At 39.9% G+C, this 20,186-nt stretch overlaps 1 protein-coding gene across 5 annotated transcripts in view; it reads left to right on the top strand.

Annotated features, from left to right (window-relative positions):
- Positions 1-20,186, top strand: part of PDGFD (platelet derived growth factor D) — a 146,655-nt gene that overhangs the window by 88,156 nt on the left and 38,313 nt on the right. For all 5 annotated transcript variants that reach the window (XM_074860181.1, XM_074860184.1, XM_074860182.1 and 2 more), the window contains exon 3: positions 439-619. In XM_074860181.1, the coding sequence (XP_074716282.1) occupies positions 439-619 (181 nt within the window). The remainder of the gene's footprint in view (positions 1-438; positions 620-20,186) is intronic.

The raw sequence follows: 20,186 nt of genomic DNA on the forward strand, positions 1-20,186 counted from the left end.
GCTGCTGCTGCAGGGATTTGGGGGAACACCAGAAAGTGCACAAGTGCTTGCATCTGCTCAGCTTGGGCAGCTTGCCTTAAGTAATAATCAATACAAATAAAATAATATTTTATGAGGTCTCTATTTATCCACCACATGAAATGCAATGCATGTGCTTATTGTGTAAAAAGCACATGCAAGTGCCTCTCATTGCTATTTTAATACGGCAGAAAATACTGTCTGTCATGTTCCAGGAGCCCAAAAATCAGCCATTTGAGCACTCAGGCAGTAGCTTGCAGCTTAGTGTATTTTGTGCTACATGAGCATGCCCACCATTTGTATATTTAGTCTGATGTTTTGCAGTGGATAATGGGACAGTTGTCTTTGTGCTCCTGTCTATGTGCAGCCATCTTCTGTAACCACAGTTAACAAAAAATAATCCTTCACACTGGTTCCCAGGTATGACTTTGTGGAAGTGGAAGATGTATCAGAGACCAGCACAGTTATACGAGGACGGTGGTGTGGACACAAGGAAGTACCTCCAAGAATAACATCAAGAACAAATCAGATAAAGATAACCTTCAAATCCGATGACTACTTTGTGGCTAAACCTGGATTCAAGATCTGTTACACCCTTGTGGTAAGTCACCTAGCTGTCTCATGGGTGAGAAACAGATGACAGTGTAAAAGAGCATCATTACTTGAAGACTGGATGGTGTAGCTAACTGCATTGGATCAAAACATAATTGATGGAAAGTGTTTTTGTTCCAGAAACTACATTAATACAGATCAGAGTATTTTTGACATCCTGTCATTAAGTATAAAGTCAAGTGCAGGCCAAGATTTACACTAATAACATGTTTCAGAAGCACTAACACTTTCTACACTGAGGCTGCACTGCCGGTGCCTTGACAGATGCTGCAGAAATAGCAAAGAAATGGCTGCTCTATGAACTTCTTTTTTATGTTCATTTGAGGTCAACTAAAGATACCTTGAGGGGTCACGGCTGTGATTCTGAGTTAGATGCAGAGTAGTTTATTCTACATGCAAGACAATGTGCTAAGGCTCAGTCTGTATTTTTAACCACGTGTGAACATCCTTCTTTGGATATGCAGTGGCACTATTGTTTCATTGAGATGAAATCCTCCTCTTTTTTTATTTTGGTTTTGTCTTTAGGGAGCAGGAATGCTCATTGCTCTAAGTAGATTTTGATAGAAATATGTATTGCTTTGTATTGTCCTGATTAGTATTATAATGGTCTTGGTACAAGTGTAGCTTGAAAGGGACAGATTTTGCAAACACTCAGGAAATGGTAAGCATTAATTCATTATACTATCATCATTGTATTTTCATATCCATCACACTTCTTATTCCCTTTTTATTCAGTCCACTGTTATTTAACACAAATAAGAAAGCCTGGAATAGCAGTAATGTTAATGCTGCAGGAGAGATCCACTGTTTGAGTCATTTCACTTCAACCTTTCAGCTTTGCATGCATGTATGCCTATGTATGCTAAAAAGAGTCCATAAATAGCACATTGACAAGACAACTCTAAGGCTGTAAAGATTGTGCTCCCTTGCATTTAAATTGTTAGGCTTCTAGTGGAGTAAGGCATTGCACTGTGGGTAAATCCTGAGCTCCAATTTACTCTAATTTGAAGGTAATCTACTAAATCTAAAATTTAGGCAGAACAGTCTACAAAAGACCACTGGGCATAAAAATGAGACAGTGAAGCAGCCTCTCTTTACACTGCTCATATTTCAGTGCAGCCACAAAAACTCTGCTGCATTTAGCAAGCTTTATTCCAGACCACGTACAGCTAGTCTGATAGTATTAGGCTTTCTAAAAATGAATGTTATCACTCAAAACACAGGACTTTTTGTACTAGAAAGCTCAATAAAGGGTACTGTATTTATCTAATTTCAAAACTATGAGTAAACAGAGAATTTTACAGTCTAGCAAATCTTTTCAAAGAATACTCTCCAAGGCACCCTCTGAATGAAATACTATTTTATTTCTGAGAAGAGAACTGTACAGGTGATTAGTGGCATTTACAGGATGGGGGATGATATGTATTTAGCCAGTCTTCAGATTCCAAACCATCCAACCTAAAACTGCAGGATTAATATTCAGCAGTCAGCTCTTATTCAATAGTCCCCACAGTCTCTTAGAGCTCCGTTCATAGATATGCTGAGCACTGCTGACCCCTGAAGGTTGAACTCATTGTGCGTTTCTAGGTGGCAAACCGGGGAGCATTAATGAAGCATGCAAAAACATATGGTATTTTGTATCAGATTAAATGAAAGACCTCTACATCTTTTTTTCTTTCCTTTGTAACCTTCCTCAAGACAAGGCTACTTCTGGGGGCTCTCTTGGAAAATGGAGCACAAGATACAAGCAAATCTTTAACTCCCTTGTTTCTCATATTCGGAGTATGGATCTGCATGGCAGTTGTTTATTTGTATACCAGATTCTGGCTGATAATTTTCCAGAGAATACTGAAGTAAGAGATTTGGAGAGTTCACTGGAGTTTATTGATTAGCTGCATCTCCTGAGCGTGGTGCCAGAATGGCTGGGTGAATTTCTCCCTGTTACACATGCAGCCAAACAGCCTCACAGCTCTGCTCTCTGGCCTTCTCATTTATGAATCTTCAAGGAAGTCAGTTAAGTTCACTTCATTTGATGCAGATCAAGTTTTTACTTAGTTCAGCACTCTGCATGAGGCACAAATGAGGCACTGCAGAGCTTGGCAGAAACATACTTCATTATCTCCATGTACTTGTGTTTTTGCATTAACTTCACATTTCAGTACCATTTAGAGAAGCAAAAAGGGATTCTTTTTCTAAAGAAGACATAAATCAGACTTGTATCCATGAAAATCATGTTTGCCCTTGTAAAACAAGGCATGCAAAGTAATCAACCCATTTAAGATGAAGGTGCTCAGTCAGTCAAGACAGTGGGATTAGAATTCAAAGTGACTCTGGAAAATTAAGACTGAAAAAACCACAAGGATGATCTTTAACAGGACAAGGTTGAAAGCCATACAGATGTGTGGGAGTAATTAAATGTCCCAGTATAAGATAAGGGACAATGGGCAAGGGACCAATTCTGTGAAATAAAATTTGACCATCTAAGCACAACATTTAGCAACTTTTGCTTACCGAGTCTGGTTCCCTCCGTCTTCCTCCTCCTCTCCTTGCATCCTCTGCCTCTTGGCACCTCTGCCTCTGCTCTCGCCTCTGTGGGTCTGAGGGACTAGGAAAGCTCGAGAGGAGCAGTGAGGGCAGCTTTGGAGGGAAGGGGCAGATCCAACATGCTGCTGCCTGTTGCCTGTCCCTGATCTGCTCTTTCCCCATGAAGCTGTAGGACTTCCGGGGGTGGGAGCTCCAAGGTGGACAGGACTCCAGGAGCTTGTTAGTGATCTGAGTGTGCCCCACTGCTTATCCTAAGTTGAATAAGAGTCAAAAGTGTCCTAACGTGGCTGGAAAAAGTCATTCCTACTCTGTGCTGTCTGTGACGGTGCAGAAGTAGATAAGTATTCACAGCTGGTGGCTGGTGTCTACAGACACTTCACATTCAAAGCCCCCAGTTATAGCTGTGCAGTTTGTTGTCTTAGCCTGGGTTGGATACATAGAGAAATGTCTCCCTTGAAACTCTTTAAAAATTGTCTTTTCCTTCAAGCTTCACAGACCTAGATCAAAAATGGTCTGGAGCAAGCCCTGGACAGCTATTAGGCATAAACCTCACTTAGCTGCAAATTTGTTTGAAATTCCTCCCTTCCATTACCACTTAAAGTGCTTATTTCTCATTTTTTTTCTTTGCTTTTCTTGATTGAGTTGCCTTAGAAACATTAATTTGCAGTATAGAAGGCACTGAGGTATTCCAGTCTTTTTTCTCACACATTATATAATTTCCTACTCTAAGGACATAGTGCTTCACAACAAACACTGTAGTAATATGTGATACAGAAGAAGATAAGTAATCTTTACTTACACAGTTGCTAGAGGGCACTGTCATGAGAAAGGCCACTGAATTGCACACCTTAAAGTAGGTGATGTGAATATTTCACGTTGCCACAAATGTAAAATTCCATTCTGCCACTGCTTGCAGTGCAGTTACCTCAACTGAGGGATCTTGTGTGTAGCAAGTAAGTATTCAGTAATTACTAAAAATACTGCGTCAGTTGTTTTGTGATGCAGGAATGTAAATTAAGTTACACTGTTACACATGGAAATAATCTTTGCTTGATTGAAGTAATTTTATACAATCCCCTTTTTTCTTCTGAAGTGAAATTCTTCTGATGTCCTAATTCTGGAAGAGAATGTTAACAGGCTTGGACCCCAAGTTTTACAAGTACATTAGCATGGACATTTACTAAAGTAATCTAGGAACTCATTCAGGAATGTGTTCCAACAATAGAGGTGAATGTTTTGAATTAAAATTCTCAATCCTGCATCTAATTTCATTTTAATGAGACAACTAGAAAATGTTGGATTCCATTTGCTAATTAAAAACATTATTTTAAGTTTATTCTAAAAGGCACATACTTGTTATATAACAGTAAATTGTTATTGCCTTACTAATTTTTTTTTGCTAATCCTAAATGAAATCCATATTTTGGAACTTTGACTAAAATCATTATTGGAAACAAGGGCTACAAAAAAGCTAGGAACATATGTATATGTATATGTACAAACATGCATATATATACAAAGATGTAAGGTTAAAAAAATATATTTACATATACATATTTTTACATATATACACATATATTTGTGCTTTTACCATTCTTTTATTTATAATATAATTCATGACTAAGAAACATGGCATTAAGAGCAATCTTTACTTATTTGGGAATTGTGAACCAACAGTGGTGGAAATGTGGTGCTAAACAGGAGAACATAAGTGTATTTGTCCCACGATAAACTTCTGTGTCAGAATATGTATCAGTGTGTTAGATCATGAGTAATTTTTGCTTGTTTGAAATGACATTTTTAAAATGAAGAAACCATAAAGAAATTAATGGAATGGAGGTGGGGGGGAACTTTGGGTTTTGATCCATCATGTGGAATTTTTCAGAGAAGTAGCTTTCTGCTAAACACCCAGTATATAGGTCACCACTTATATGATTAAAGAAAAAAACATTGGTCACAAAGTGGTGTAAGACACCACAGTCTGTCTAATAAAATTTCATTACTTTTTGCCATGCAAAAAGTACTGACCAAAGTTAGTTCAAATAGTAAAACTCTTTGATACTTGCCTGATAATTTCGCAAGAAAACACCAAAAATTCAAAGCACAATCAGAAAATGGTCAGAGTAAGAACTTGATCCTGATACTTGTACTCACAGACAGTCATTCTGAATTAAGCGACTGGCTCTCTGTATTTTACCAGATTTGTTTGCACAAGTACTGCAGCACCAGGCTGAAGGGTTTTTTTAAATAAGTCAATAAATAAACTCCCTTGTAAGAGTTAACATGATGAAAAAAGATTGAGCCACCAGTATGAATACAGATTCATAAAGACCATAAAGGATGATTAATTCTTTATCACTGGCCACACGGCTGAATCCAACCTGGAAGCTGCGTGAGTCTTTGCTACTGTGCTTCTGTTTTAGCTTGTCACTTCTTTCACAGAACAGACATTTCATTTCTGTCTCCAAGATAAAATATTCTGCTTGAAAACTCATATAATATATCTCATGTGACAACAGGCATGATAATGGTGCATGAATACCTTCCCTGCTTTTAGATAATCCACAGAAAGAATCCCAGTAAATTGCTAGGGGTACAAAAGGAGAGGAATGGGGTGGAGGGGAATGTCTTGGTTAATAAAGTGGTTGAACATGAAATAGATCTCATGATGAAGAAGCACGAACTTACACGTGGAAGCTTTATCAGTTGTTCTTCTGCTACTCTCTCTGATTTCAGTTTTGATTGCCTGTCTATGCTAGACAGCAAAGATTTTTTATGAATACAACTCGTGCAAAACTCTGTATCTATATGATGAAAGTTCTATTTTCTTAAGTTCTGGCAGAAAAGTATTTTCTGTGTTTTGCTCAAGGCATACCATCGTCATAAAATTATCAGCCAGAGGTTCATCTTTCACAAGAGAAGTAATTAAGTCCTTTCTAATTAGATGAAACTTGCTCAAAATCTTTAACATTCCTTCTCCAACTTTACGTAAATAGAGGATTTAAGAGGTTATTTATGCACATTTTCTTTCTTTTTTTTTTTTTTTTTTTTTTTTTTTAGTTTGGAAGGTGTTATAATGTTTTAAAAAGCAACATAAAATGACAGCATGTTAAAAAGGGAGATTGTGCCTCTGCATCTTGAGATGTGGAGCATCTCAGAGTAGTTTTGTATAGGGAGGAGAAATGCTTTCCATTTAATGAAGGTTCCTGAGAATCTAGCAAGTCTTAATCTGGTGCTTAATTCACCTTACAGGACCTAACCTGTCCTTCATCAGGGTTTGATGAAGAAGGGAAGGTAGTGTGGTAAACAAGTCAAGCAGTGTGGTAGGCAACAATGTTCCAGTTTTCCCAGCACTCAGAGCAGAACAAAAGATAGTGAAGAATACAAAAGAAGCAAAACTGGGGGTCAGGTAGGTCGGCAATAAGAAAACAGCATACTTGGGTTGAGAAGGCATGCCTGGACAAGTGGTTACACAGACATCGTTGGCCGCTCCAGGGGCAGCCGAAGTTCCTAATTAAAAGATTCATTTCAATGTTTGCATCTAACCAACAGCTATTTCTCCCTCCAACATCTTATCACACCTTCCAAACCCCCAAACCTTTACTGCCTAACTCCTAAGTCTCACCCACCCCATCTCCTCTGGTGGAAAACCTTGCAGGTTTCCAAGCCCGAGACCCCACCAGCTGAAGGCAGCGTCTGAGTCAGAGGGAGGCTGGGGACTTCAGCCAAAGCTATGACCTGACCTGTCCCCACACTTCAGTTTTCCCAGACTGCATCTACTCCCAGTTTTCCCTGGATTGTGGTATAATGTAGTCCTTCTCTTGGCAGGTCACTTCTAAAGGTCTGATGCCCCTTCCATGTTTACTCTTGTTGTCTCAGACACAAAGATTGGTCCCAATACTTCTACTATGTGACTCTCTGAACTATAAATTTCATTAGGAATCTCCCTGTCTTGTGTCCTAATTTCTAAAGGCATTTGTAAATCAGAGATGACACTGGTAAGAGAGTGGTGAACAAAATTAGGTTTCAGGGAGAAGAGGAATCACCTACGAGCTTGGCATCAGAGGTTGCTACAAGTACTAGAGGGAAGGACTGATAGAGGATCATCCAGGAACGGCAATGAACAGCAGCAGCAGCAGAGACAAGGGAGAAGAGTTATGTATAGTCCAAGTTCAGAAATAATTGTGGGTAAGGCAGGCATGCACGGTGGAAGAGTCAAGTCCACCGAGAGAAAGAAAGCAGCAGAAATACCAAAACACAATGGTCAGAAGAGCCAGAAGAAGTCCCAAATAAGCAAAGATTCTTGAAAGCTGAAAGGAAAAAATAAAAAACCAAAGGACAGAGAGTGTGTGACTGACAATATCAAGCTTATCAAACACATCATGAAAGATGAGGAAGAAGCCTTACCTCTTTACCAGGGAGATGTCAATGTGTCACTTGTTCATTACAGGAACATGAAAGCAGTTTCAGTTGGACTGAGAGGGGTGAGTGGCAATTAAGGAAACATTTTTAACAAGGGAATGAAGGGAAGGAGGGATTTGTGTAAACCAGAGGAGTTGTGGCAGTATGGTTAGGAAGGAAAAGAGGCAAATGAATTGGAGATTTTAAACAGGCATTGGACCTGAAATAGGAAAGACTGGGTCTAGGAGAGGAGGGAGGGCAGATGTGTGTCGGCTACAAAGCAAGACAAAAGCAGGGCTCTTTCACTACACCAGCCTCTGTCAACAAAACCTCTGACTGTGAACTTGAGGAGCAGTAGGGCTGGGTTTGGGGATGTTTCAAAAGTGAAAAGAGTCATCTGGGAACATGGGTGAGGAGTTGAGTTATGGCCAGGCAAATGCAGACCTTCTGGCAAGGAAGATACCAAAACCAGAAGCAGCAGGACCCAGTAAGCACATAGAAGCTTCTGGAAGCTGTCAGACTTCAACTGATAAAACAATTGTTTTAATCAGAAGGGAAAATAGACCTTAGTGTCTGTGTTTTCCCAGCTGCAAGTATGTGTGCCTGGCAGTTTTTTTGTTTGAACATTTGCTCTCCTCTATCCCTGATTTGTTGACAGCTCAGTTAAAGTGTGGCTCCTTTGCAGGACATTGTCATCAATCTGTCTTAACATAACAGCAATCCTGTTGATATCCAATTCCTGTTGAAAATGCTATGTCTTTAATCCAGTAGTTTGTTATGCACAGTTTGAGAATTCACCAAACTCGTGGCAGTGGCCAAGGACAAGAAAATGTAACACTTAACATCTTCAAGGAGTTATACAAACACAAGCATGTTATTTTAAAATCCAGTATCCTGTCCCAAATAGTTGACTCCAACAAGACTTGGAGGCATTGTTCATTTAGTACGGCTTTAGATTTTGAAGGACTGCATTTCCTGCTGGCAGTACTTACCTGTTTTAAGAATTCCTGAGGGTATCAGTGACCCAGAGGAAGTTCCTTCTTTTCCAAGGTAAGTTAGAGATACAAAGACAAAAGCAGAAAAAGACCACCATGTGCAGTACAAGAAGGTTACCCCTGTTAGACAAAAAAAATCATAGTTTATTCTTTGTAGAAGCTCAAAAGCCTTATTCAGCATCAACAGGATTTCTTGCAAAACACAAGCAGAAGCAAATTGGAAGATGCAAATTCCAAGAAGCATGCAACCATATTACTAATAAGATCAAGCAACTACATAACGTGTAGGAATAGCAGATAAGGGCCACAGGAATGTTGCAGTTGTTGGGAAATGTGCAATACTGGCAGAATAGTGACTTTGTTTTTTTAATTAAATGAATGAAGGGAACCCCAATCTCATAGCAACTGGCCACTGTACTTGGCTTAGTGAGGGGATGTGTGAATTTCATGGTGAGTTGTTTGTTCCTTCAGCTTGTATGTCCATGCTACTTCCAGGTTCATAATCAGTTTCTAGTCCTAAAATAGCTGGATACATAAAAAAATCTATATGAAAGCTAATCTTTTCACTGTTCTTCAAATATCAGTTAGAGTCAAGCAATCTCTGGTAAATAAAAACACAGAGTACACTACAAATAGACTTCCAGTGAGCTAGAGTTATGGATTACTGGTCAGTGGCAAAATTGTGCTATTGGACAAGTGGGAAATGAAACACATCCCCAAATTTGTTGGAAAAATCTTAAGTAACCATTGATAATTAGAGAAATAAATTGATTCCTAACAGTTTGAAAGTCTTGTGAATGAGTGGTGGTTAAAGAATGGATGGAGGGTATTCAGGATATTTTGTATTAAAACTACTCTGAGGAAATCAATTAGTTTTAAAAAGGATTTAATATTTCAGGCTTTTTTTAGAGCTTGCCAGTCTTAAAATCATTAATGCTACTTACCAAGTATGTTGGACAGCTTTTTCAGGGTATCCAAAAAGAAATACTCTTAATTAACATTAAACATGTATAGGTAGCAGAAAGTTAGGATGGATCCAGCACTGCAAATTGTAATGCGTGAAACGAAAGGGTATATTTTCTGTGCCATAACGAGCATAACCTGGGAGAGGGCAAAGGCCATCCTGTTCCCTGACTTTGTTTCCCATTTCTGTGTAACCAAACAGAAAATATCAATAGCTTGGACATGATATTTCGACACTGCAATAGGGACAAACCAATAGCAGCTCCTGTTAGAAGACATGGAAAGACCTTGTAGCTAATTTGTCTGCTTAGGGTTGACCATTGGGAGGGCAGCAGGAGAGATGGGAAATACAGTGGCAAACAGGACATGCCCACCACATCAGTGCTGCTGGTAGATGTGTGGACCTCTCTGTGTCTACACTGAAGAGGAAGATTAAAACCAACTGTTCTCATGTAAGTTTACCTTAAACCACACATCAGTGTCTATGAACATGAAGTGAGTTTATGCTGTCAGACTTTTTTAACAACACTCATTAACCGGTCTATCTCATTATTTGTTTGAAAAGTGGGACTATTTTAGATCGTTGTCTTGAGGATGTAATGCTTTCTCTGTAAATCCATATTCTGTCCTTTAATTCCACTTTAGCAACATCTGAAGAATGTTAGCATGTGAAATTATGATAATATATGAAGAACTTACCTTTTATTTTGGTTTGGTGACTCTGGAGGATGATTTATAGAAATCTAATTATAGATGACAGATTTGTAGGGAGAACAGAGTTGCCATGTTTGATTCTGTAGAAAGGTTAATTAGTCACTAAGGATGTATTACAATGCTGCAAAGAGGTGTTAGTTAACTCCTGGTGCTGCAGTGTGGCAAGGCTGGTCCCTCCTACCACCGTGGCCACAAGGGAGGAGGAAATGGCCTGTTCTTCCCAGGCCCTGTCCCTGTTGAGCAGTCTCTGCTCTAGATTTTCCACAAAAGCTGAAGGTGCAGCTTAACTTTAATGTGTGCCAACTGTGTTGGAGAAGAGTAGGAAGTCAGTCTCCTTTCAGAATTTTCTTCTGACAGACTTCCAGAGGAAGTGACTGGTGAATTGAAACATGCTAGACTTCCAACCTGCACTGAGGAACTTGTGAAAACCCATCACAGCAGGTGTTGGTTGCAAGTTGTCTTTTAAATCAAAACAAGAATTGCATGTCTTCACAGTCTTGTGGAGAGGTGGACTCCTAGGCTCAACTTCATATTTTGTATTCCACAAATACTATTTATTTGACTATGTGTTGTTATCTTACAAAGCCTGGCAGCACAATCCTGCTCTTGTACTGTTCTAGCCCAAGTTTGGGTTGCAGGGTCTGTTTCAACCTTAGCACTGTTCAATGTGAGTTTTTCATTCTTGGCAAGCTGGGGGAAAAAATGCATTGTGTATAAGGCATGTTTAATTGCTTACAGAATAAATGTTTGCCTTGTTTGTTGCAACAACTGTAACTGCTGGAAAATACTTACAGGCCTGGATCAAATGATACTGATTGTTTTAAGATTTCTGAGTCTAAATGTAGGGGAGGTTGTAGGCTTTTTTTTTTTGTTCAGTAATGTGTAATGCAGCCAAACCTACAATCTGATAATTTAAAGATATGAGGTCATTCAGCCCATTTTTCTCTAAGGACAAGAATTTTCTGTATCGTAAATTCATTGGTTGTTCATCTAGTATAATTTTTAAATATAACAAGCATAGGAGCATACCTCATGGGAGACTAAACCATGGACCAATAAATCACTGTTGGAAAGACATTTTTTCTTTGATAATCAGTTTTAATTTTCCTGGTTTTAATGCCATACCATTGCCTGCAATTATACTCCTTCCTAATTTATGATAGTCTGTTCTCTTTGTCGTGGGTGTCTATCTCCTTCAGATATTTGCAGAGTGCTCTCACACTTCTTTGCTTATTGCTTATTCAAGCATCGATGTCCATATTTAGCTTTTAATCTTTCCCAAAAATTCAGCCTATCCAATCCCCTCAGTTTTTGATGTCCTTTTCAAAATTCCCTCAGATTTTCCCAACTTTTTACAATGTCTCAGTGGTAGTGAAGGGAAGTGAATCTGGCGGTTCAAGCATCACCAGGGCTGTCTTATGGGTGGAGTATCACTTGCCATGGTACCCTGCTTAGGCAGGTCTCTATGGTGGTGGCCAGCTTGACTGCCCTAACGCTGGGAATGTGTCTTTTAATGTGTTTGTCAGCTCAATCCATCTTTGAGCTCCCTAGTTTCCCAGGTTCCTCCTTCTGCTCAGCATGTAATTTAGGAACACATTAGTTTGCATTTTTCTAGGGTGAATTGTCCCCTTGCTGGGTTGTGATAATATTTGTGATTTTTCCATGTCGTCAGTGAAGATGGCTGTGCCTGCTGTTGCATTGCCTGTGGGTTTGGATGCAGCATCATGGCCTCAGGGAGGGTGCTGGCCTCGAAGCCATGACTCCTGGCCAGGCTCCACCACGGCTTGCCCTGACACCTTCTCACAGCCTCAGGTCTTCCCACCCCAAAGACAGGCACAACGAGCCTTCGTAAAATACCACAAGATTAACTTCTAAAAGACGCTACAGAGGCACGCTGGTGTTGTTCCTGCTTGTACTCTGGGACACTGTGCCAGAGGGGTGGGCTGCATGGCCAAACTGAGAATGATGAAAAAAGAGGTTTGTCTGCTACGCTCTTCTATTTGGATGCTTGCTTTTTCTGTGCCTGCCAGACTTACCTGAGGTCCTCTCTAGTTAAGAAATTGTATGATTGCAAAATGGAGAACAGCAATCCCAGATTCCAAACCAGGAAGATGAAACAGTAAAAATTGGCTTCAGATCATGCTGAGCCGCTTGCAACTGGTTTGGTGGGTGGGAGAAGGCTGGTAGCTATTCTCATCCCTCCCCTCCTCCTTGGGCAACATCATAACTGGAACTCTTGGGATCTCTACACTTCCTTTTAACAATTCTTAGTCTTATTCTGACTCTGCAGTTCTAGTCACAGGTCTTCTGGTAAGGTCCTTCCTTCATGCTGGAGAAGCTGGTGTGCTTGCAGGCTGACACATTGTGCTCAGCACGTTGCTTCTAGCTTCAGTGACCTTCATGCTATATACCACATTTCCAAAGTCAGTCATGGCACTGTATAAATCTGATTTTCTATGCATACATCTTTCTTAAATTTATGACCTTCTGTTTTGCTCTGAGTACTTGATAAAGCCCATGCATGTCTTCATAATAACACAGATGACAGATATGTCACAGAGTGTTTCTGTTTTTCCCTTACACATGCATATTCACACACACATCTTTTATTAGTTGCAGGGTTCCTGTCACTTTAGACTCGATAAGATAAATCTTACTAGAAAATTTTTGACTAAATGACACTGTTCCATAAAATAAGCCCCTGCCTGGTGCTGAGCTTTGTGTTACTGAACTGAACACCTCCTCAAACCCAATGCCCGTGTTGTTACCATAATCCTTTGCTAACAACCCCTTCTCTGTTTTTCAACCCACACATTTCTCTCCATGTTGAACTGATTTTGAACATACATGCCATGCCAAAAAAAATCTATCACATTTCCAATCTCTTGTAATACCAAGAAAAATGCAGTTCTGTTTTCCTCTGTTGTCAGTTTGATGACCAGTCAGTGCTTAATTAGAGAAGGTCTGAGACTGTAACTACACAGGGTCAGATTTTGCAACATCTGCAACACTGAAAGCTAAAAATAATTTTTAGATCTGTGGAATTTTTGTATCTTGTTGCAGATCATTTTCAGCAGAATCAAGTAACATTCAATTTTTCTGTGACCTTTGACAACAGGGTTTTTTTCATTTTAATATGTTTGTTTGGGGAAATATTTTAATTCTACAAATTGTTGCAAGTTCCCTTCTTTTCTTAAGCTGCAGAAGCCTTTTCTTTTAATGATACTTCTGATCTTAACATCCATAAAAATGCTTCCTTTTAATCAATATTTGTGTCCTGATGTATTCTTAGGTGATGTGTAGTAAAAAATATTCTGTAATGGAAGTTTCCCTCGGGCTGTAGGAATTGGGCACTGTGTTGTCTCATTGCATGCTCTTGATTGTAGGCACCATTGTTGTCCAACCGTCAATCATATAATGAAACATAAATACAAGCTCTTGCAGGATCAGACCCTCTAATAAAGAAGTCTATGTATCCCACATTGTCAGTAACGACTATTAAACAGGCTGGATGTGAGCCAAAACATAGGCACGGGGTTGTTTACGCTCTCACATTTTTAGCACAGCTAGTTTGGGGCCAGCATGGGCCTCAGACTGTTTCCAATATGCAGTTTGTTGTGGCCACTGTGTTTTACAGGGTAATAGTTATGTCCTAGGACATGAGTCATACCGTATCTGATCAATCTCTACCTCATTTTATTTACTAATACAGATGTAGCCCAAAATTTCTTCCATGGAGGTCGGTCTTTTCTTTCATTTTGTTGTCACTGCTTGGCAGCACTGTGCATGACAGTTAATGGCATCTGTGAGCCCTGGGGTTCAATGTTTGCAGAATTACGAGTAATTTTAAAAGAGAATCTTATCTTTGAGAAAAAAATAAAAAGAACAAACAAACCGTTAAACTTGGGAAAACAGCCTAGAAAGAATGAATCTAATTTTTCAACTGCTTTAAGGCAGGGTAAAACAACCACCTTTGGGCCACAAAAATTTATCTCACACCAAGGTCTGGTCAATAAACTTGAAACAAAAAAATGTCTGGAAGAACCTGGATGCTACGAGGACAGGTAGTCTGACTGCTCCATATGGTTTGTGTTGCATACTGAAGAGGCTGCTAGTGATGGAAATATAGGCTGCTGAAAACTTTGCTTTCTCTAGAAGTGAACAGAAATTGGGAATACTGTGTAGGTAGGGGTACCTAAACCAAACAGAAAGCAATTGCTGTTTTTACAGATGAGGTGAAACTTTTGCATCTGACTGGAAATGAGATCCTTATTTCAACATGTGCATTGTACTACATGTCCATATTAGGTCTGAGCTGCCTGTCCTCTAGGCAGGCATGATGAACATAAGGTCCTATGTGCTTTCTTATGCTTATGGTTAGTGAAAGGCCTGGATATATCAGTCATATTCTTATTCAGGCTTTCCGCCCCTTTTCTGCATATGCATGAGTTTATACAGTCTTATTAAACTCTGAAGGGAAAAAAAAAGAGCAGTCGGGGCAGATAATATAAGGCAGCAGAAAATAGGATACACTTCTCCCTATATATGTAATTTATCTCCATCAGAAACATGTGAAAGTAAGCACTCTGCTTTCCCACCTTAGCAGCAACTTTGTGTGCTGGCATTGCTAGCTCAGTTCTGGTTCAGGTACATTTTCCAGGTGCGTTAAGAAATAGATTAAAAGCAGAGAACTGCAGCAACTGTCCAGGAGGGTTTGTCATCCTGAACAAAGATGGACAGGGTGTCCAGGAGGGCTGTATTAAAACCAGCAGTAAAAAGTCATCAGTTTGTAGGTTTGGTACATTAAAAATGCTGTCTGGTGTTCAGGAACGACTTGGAGATTCTGAACCACGGAGCAAAGTCTTTCTGACAGAACATGCAAGAGCATTCTCCCTGTGTTTTCTCCCTGTAAGTTTTCATTGCTGATGGAGTTGGACAGCCTAAAAACCTGGCCTGAACAGACCAGCACTGTGAGGCCAGGATGGCATGGGTTTGGTGCCACCATGGCATCTTCATAGATGGGGTATGAAGCTCCCTCTTGCAATTCTTATTGATACTGACAATCAAGTAGTTTACCCAAGTAGTTTAAAAATAACTGGCTGTGCCTGTTGTCTGGAGAACACCCATGTTCAGTATCCATAGAAGCCACTTGCACCCACAGACCTTGCTCTCTTCTGAGTACTACCCTGTTCTGCACTCGTGGGAAGGTGATGAAGACATGCAGATGCTCACACACCCCCACCAGTGAAGAGAGGCCCCCACCTCTGCCTGTGGTCCCCTGGGAGGTGGTGATTTGTGGTGGTGTGGTATCCCCTTGGAATGGGGAAAGCATCTCCCCATGCCCTGGAGGAGACTCTGTGTGTGCAGGCATAAACCATTCTGCATGCTGTGCCACCATGTCACGTTCCAGATTAGTTTCATGTTTTTCTTCTTTGCTCAGCCCAGTCTCTTGGCACAAGTTCCTTTTTGAGTCCATGTGTGCCATCAAATAGTTTGTGGCTTGTACCTTTTTCTCCATTTACATTCTTCTAAATGAAAGCTTATTTTTCTTTCCTTACCCTGCTTCTGACCTCTGGTAGTCCCAACATATTTCTTTGTATTAAAGGGTGTTCACAATTTTTTTTCTTTCTTTTTTTCCAACTTTTTTTTTTCCCAGCTTCAACTTCTGTGACATTTTCCAGGTCATTAGTATAAAACTGAAATAACCTGTTCCTCTTGATTTCCATGGCTTGAAAACTGTTTAGCCTATTATAGTTCTACAGCCATCCTTAGTCTATTTGGTTATGATTATATTTAGTCAGAATTTAAATAAAACGTGTCACACACTAATTCTGACCCAGTACACACCTTCCTGGTCCTGAGATAGTGGTCTCAGTTTGGTGTTTAGAAGGAGTTCCCAAGCTGGGGTTTTGGTAAGCTGATCCCAAAACTGATGACATGGTTTAGTCAGATTGTTTACAAAAATGTGGCAAATGTAAGATACTTTCTTTTTACCTAGTCTTCATTCATAGGGTTACTTATAATTGATGCTTGTAAGAATAATGCATAAGAGAAATGAGAAGTGTGACTGTTCTAAGGTACTAGTAGTTAGCTTTAACAGCAGTGGCATTTTTTTAGGAACAGATCTGGGGCTGGAAGTCCAGTCTGAGTAGTTTTCTTTTCCTTACTCTAGCAGCTTGATGAAACTCAAGTTAAAAGAAATTCCCAATAAGCAGTATCCCATGCTGTTTGCAATAAATCAGCTGCTTTCGATCCCATCAAAAACCTGGAAAAGCTAAGAGAAAACAGTTCTTGTGCTCTTCAGAGATTGTGCATTCTTGCTATTTTTGTGATTATTGTTATCATCATAGAAGGTTTGTATAGCAGTCCCTTTTTGTTGTCCTAGAAAACACAATGCCTTACAGTCAACGGAGGAGGGTGAACAAATTGTTTTGCTCTGCATTATCTGTGAAACATAACACATGCTCCTTCTGCATGCTTACTGCAGAATTAAATGGCATCCTCTGGGAGAGAGCTCAAAAACAAATGGATCTTTCACAAAAAATCAATAGGCTGGGATTGCTGCTAGGACAGCTAATGTCCCTTACCAGTACCTTTTTACACTGTGTCCTCAGCTTTGGAATTAAATTTGCTTAGCTCCATTAGAGTTTTTCATTATTATTATTATACCTCCTGTGTTTCTCCCAAATCACATCTGAAAACGTGAGTATGCATGTCAGAGAACTTAACAGATCCTCCTACTAGAACAACAGAAAACTTGGAATATTAAAGAAAATTAGGCTGTATTTGTTAATTATTATTTTCCACTAATTATGGAGCATGCTTAAATCTATAATAGATAGAAACCTAAGTGGAAAGAAGACAGAAAATTAATAATTAGCTCCTAGGAGGTTTTCTTTCATTAATAGTTTTCCTTCTACCCCGAGTAATGGGGCCTCTCAGTACATTCCCATTATTGGTATGAGTCACACCAAGAAGGAGGACCTGAAATAACCAGCTGTCACTGCCTTCTGTTAACTCCAAAAGACTTTTTTGCCCACCTGGACACTGCCAAGCAAGTGAAGTGTCAGCTTTTTCAGTTTTATTCAGGACAGATTGGCCTATTACCAGGGAGGCTGCTTCCAAAAGCCTGTCAGTCAACGTGGCAGAAGTTCACCAGAGTGCTCTCAAGGACACTGGACTCTGACCTGGGAGCAAGTTTTTGGCTCCTGGGGTCACTCGTCCCAAGCGCTTTTCCACCTGGCAACTCCCCGACACCATTTTGATGTGCAGCATCGTGCTGACCAGGACTCCTCTTGATGTCCACTCCCCACCATCCTGGCAGAGGTGGCATGTGGCATCACAGGGGACCAGCAAGCTCTGCAAAAAGCTGGCACTGTGGCCCAGGTATGCTTAGATACTGAACCAAGGTGAGCAAGGAGCCCGGTTACCTTCAGCACCCTTCACTGTCAGTGCCAAGAGATGGGCACTGTAAACCCTAAGACATGAAGAGTGACTGCAGAAAGCAAGTCTCCCTTTCCATACAATAGTAATATAAAGGGAGCAGGGTGCAGCCTTAGTCTTAGCTTAATGCACCTGCTTGCATCCCTGGGTAGTGATAAGGTGAGCCAGGGCTCACGTGGAAACAGCAAATGCAGTGGCAGTCTATAACATCAATGGCAGGAGAGTGGCCAGGGCAACTCACGCTCAGTAGTCTGACCTAGAAAGCTTACTGTCAGCAGAGAAGGTGGTTAAAGATACAGGGAAATAAAAAAAACTCCACATCTTTTTTATCAAAGGAGCTCATGACAAACTGGAGGATAGTCTGGAGAGGAAGGAAATGCTGTATAGCAAACCTAATTGGACATCAGAGGAGCATCTCACCCAGTGCCACGCAGGAAACAAATCACTTACACTGGAGGAGATGGCAATTAATAAAAGAGCCACGAGGCAGTCAGACGGGAGACAGTGTGCTGTAATACTAAAGGGAGTACTCTTATGGCCTTCTGATTGGGTTTATTTTCAGGGGTTTTTTTAGGGACCAGAGCACAGCCTGTCAGGGTAGCATTTTAATGACTTTTGCAGCACACACAGAGCTGAAGTGCATTGCTCATGAATGGGAAATTCAGAGTATCATAGAGAACTGGGTAACCTTGAGCACCAGAGAATTGATTTGCAGTGAAATGCAACAGCCCAAAAAGAGCAAAGAGGTCACTCATGTAGAGATTAATAAGAAAAACATTTGCTGTTAAATGGTTAGCAAAGAGGGGAGAAGAAAATTTCTGGTGTATTAGGCATAAGACATGTGAGGCAGTAGTTGCATCTTTTCTGGAATACTTTGTACAGTTCTGGTCCCAACAGTACAGAGCAAACACATCTTTCTTGGACTGTGTTCAGAGAACAGCTACAGGACAGTCAGGGGAAGAGAGGACATTTCTTACTGAGGGCCAAGACAACTTGGCTTGTTTAGTGTAATAAAACGGATGCTGAGAGCAGATACAGCATCTTTTCAGAAGTACTGCAGGAAGCAAACTTGGGAGAAGAAGAAAAGGACAAAGCTGGCACTTACATAAGTGCAATAAAGATAAATTTAGCTTGGAAATCGCCAACCAATCTGAGGGCTTTGGAAGTGACAACCTGGAAGAGACTTTCAAGTTTTGTTTCCCAGTGTTTAATTGCAGAAGTAAAATTTGCTATTCAGGTAAAAACGGCAAAGGAGAGATTGCAGAGTATTTAAAATGAATGTTAGTTGATTTATATTTTGTTTACAATTGCTTGACTGCAGTATGCACCAGAGTAGCTAGTACAAACGAAATCCCTTGTACATGGAAATATAAGGACAGGCCTCTCCGATAAATAGAAAAATTAAAGGAAATGCACAATTTTCACAGCATGGCAGCAAAGTCCTGTGCAGTCTCTTGTGGTGGGGTGCTCATGCACAGTGAAGTGTTAGATGACATCTGATTTTTCAAAGGCATAGCTATTGTCTCATTTGAGCAAGCATTATCTGACCTTTTAGAGAGATCATTTAAATGTCAATGTCTTGGGCACTCATAATATGCACCCAGCAGTGCCTAATACCAAAACTAGGTGAAGGATGAAGAGAAGTATTGACCAAACATAACTGTTATTAAATATATTTTTATGCTTCTGTTTTACTTCAACTTTTCATAAATAAATGATCAAACTTCAGTTAACCTAAATCAGTATTACAGCCTTAAACTTTTGAAATTTTAAGTATCTTGTGCTTCCCGCTCATTTATAGCTAGTAAATGTGTAAGAACAAATCAAGAGCAATCTTATATGTCATTTTGCACTAGTATTAACTTAGTCATAACTGATAAAGTTGTAACTACTGATATATAGTTGCAACTGGGCTTCAGAAACTCAATTTATGTCTTTTTTTAAAGGGCAAGAATCGTACTATCACATTTGGTATCAGACACTTTGATGACAGTCTGAACTTTTGTTACTGACTTTAAAATAGTGATGTCATGGATGGCCTGCCTTTATGGGATTGCACCAAAAAATAGAAAAGAAAATTCAATATGGTTCAAGTTATTTGTTCATTCCTTACCTGTTCTAGTAGTAGTTGCCCTCAGTGGTAAAATTTGCTCATACTCCCAGTTTGAATATTACTGCCTTCAGATTACAGCTACCTGATTTCGTTAAATGCTTGCACTGCTAGATAAAAGAGCATGTTGACATTGGTAACGGCCTCTTGTAGCTAACTACAGGTTATTATCTGGAGAGACAAGGTTAAGTTACCTCTAACCTTGAAGACAGTGGTCTTCATTTAGTGTTTCATTGCAAGGCATGATTTTCAGATGACAGATAATCATTGTTGCATGCTTTCCAAATTTGGCATCTTTTATTTTAAAGCCTGGTCACCAGAACTGAACAGAGCAGTGGTTTGACCATTACTGTAGGTAAGAAAAATGCAGCCTCTGACTTCCTAGT

Source organism: Strix uralensis, chromosome 2 (assembly GCF_047716275.1).
Source record: "Strix uralensis isolate ZFMK-TIS-50842 chromosome 2, bStrUra1, whole genome shotgun sequence".
In the NCBI taxonomy this organism is placed as follows: Eukaryota; Metazoa; Chordata; class Aves; order Strigiformes; family Strigidae; genus Strix; species Strix uralensis.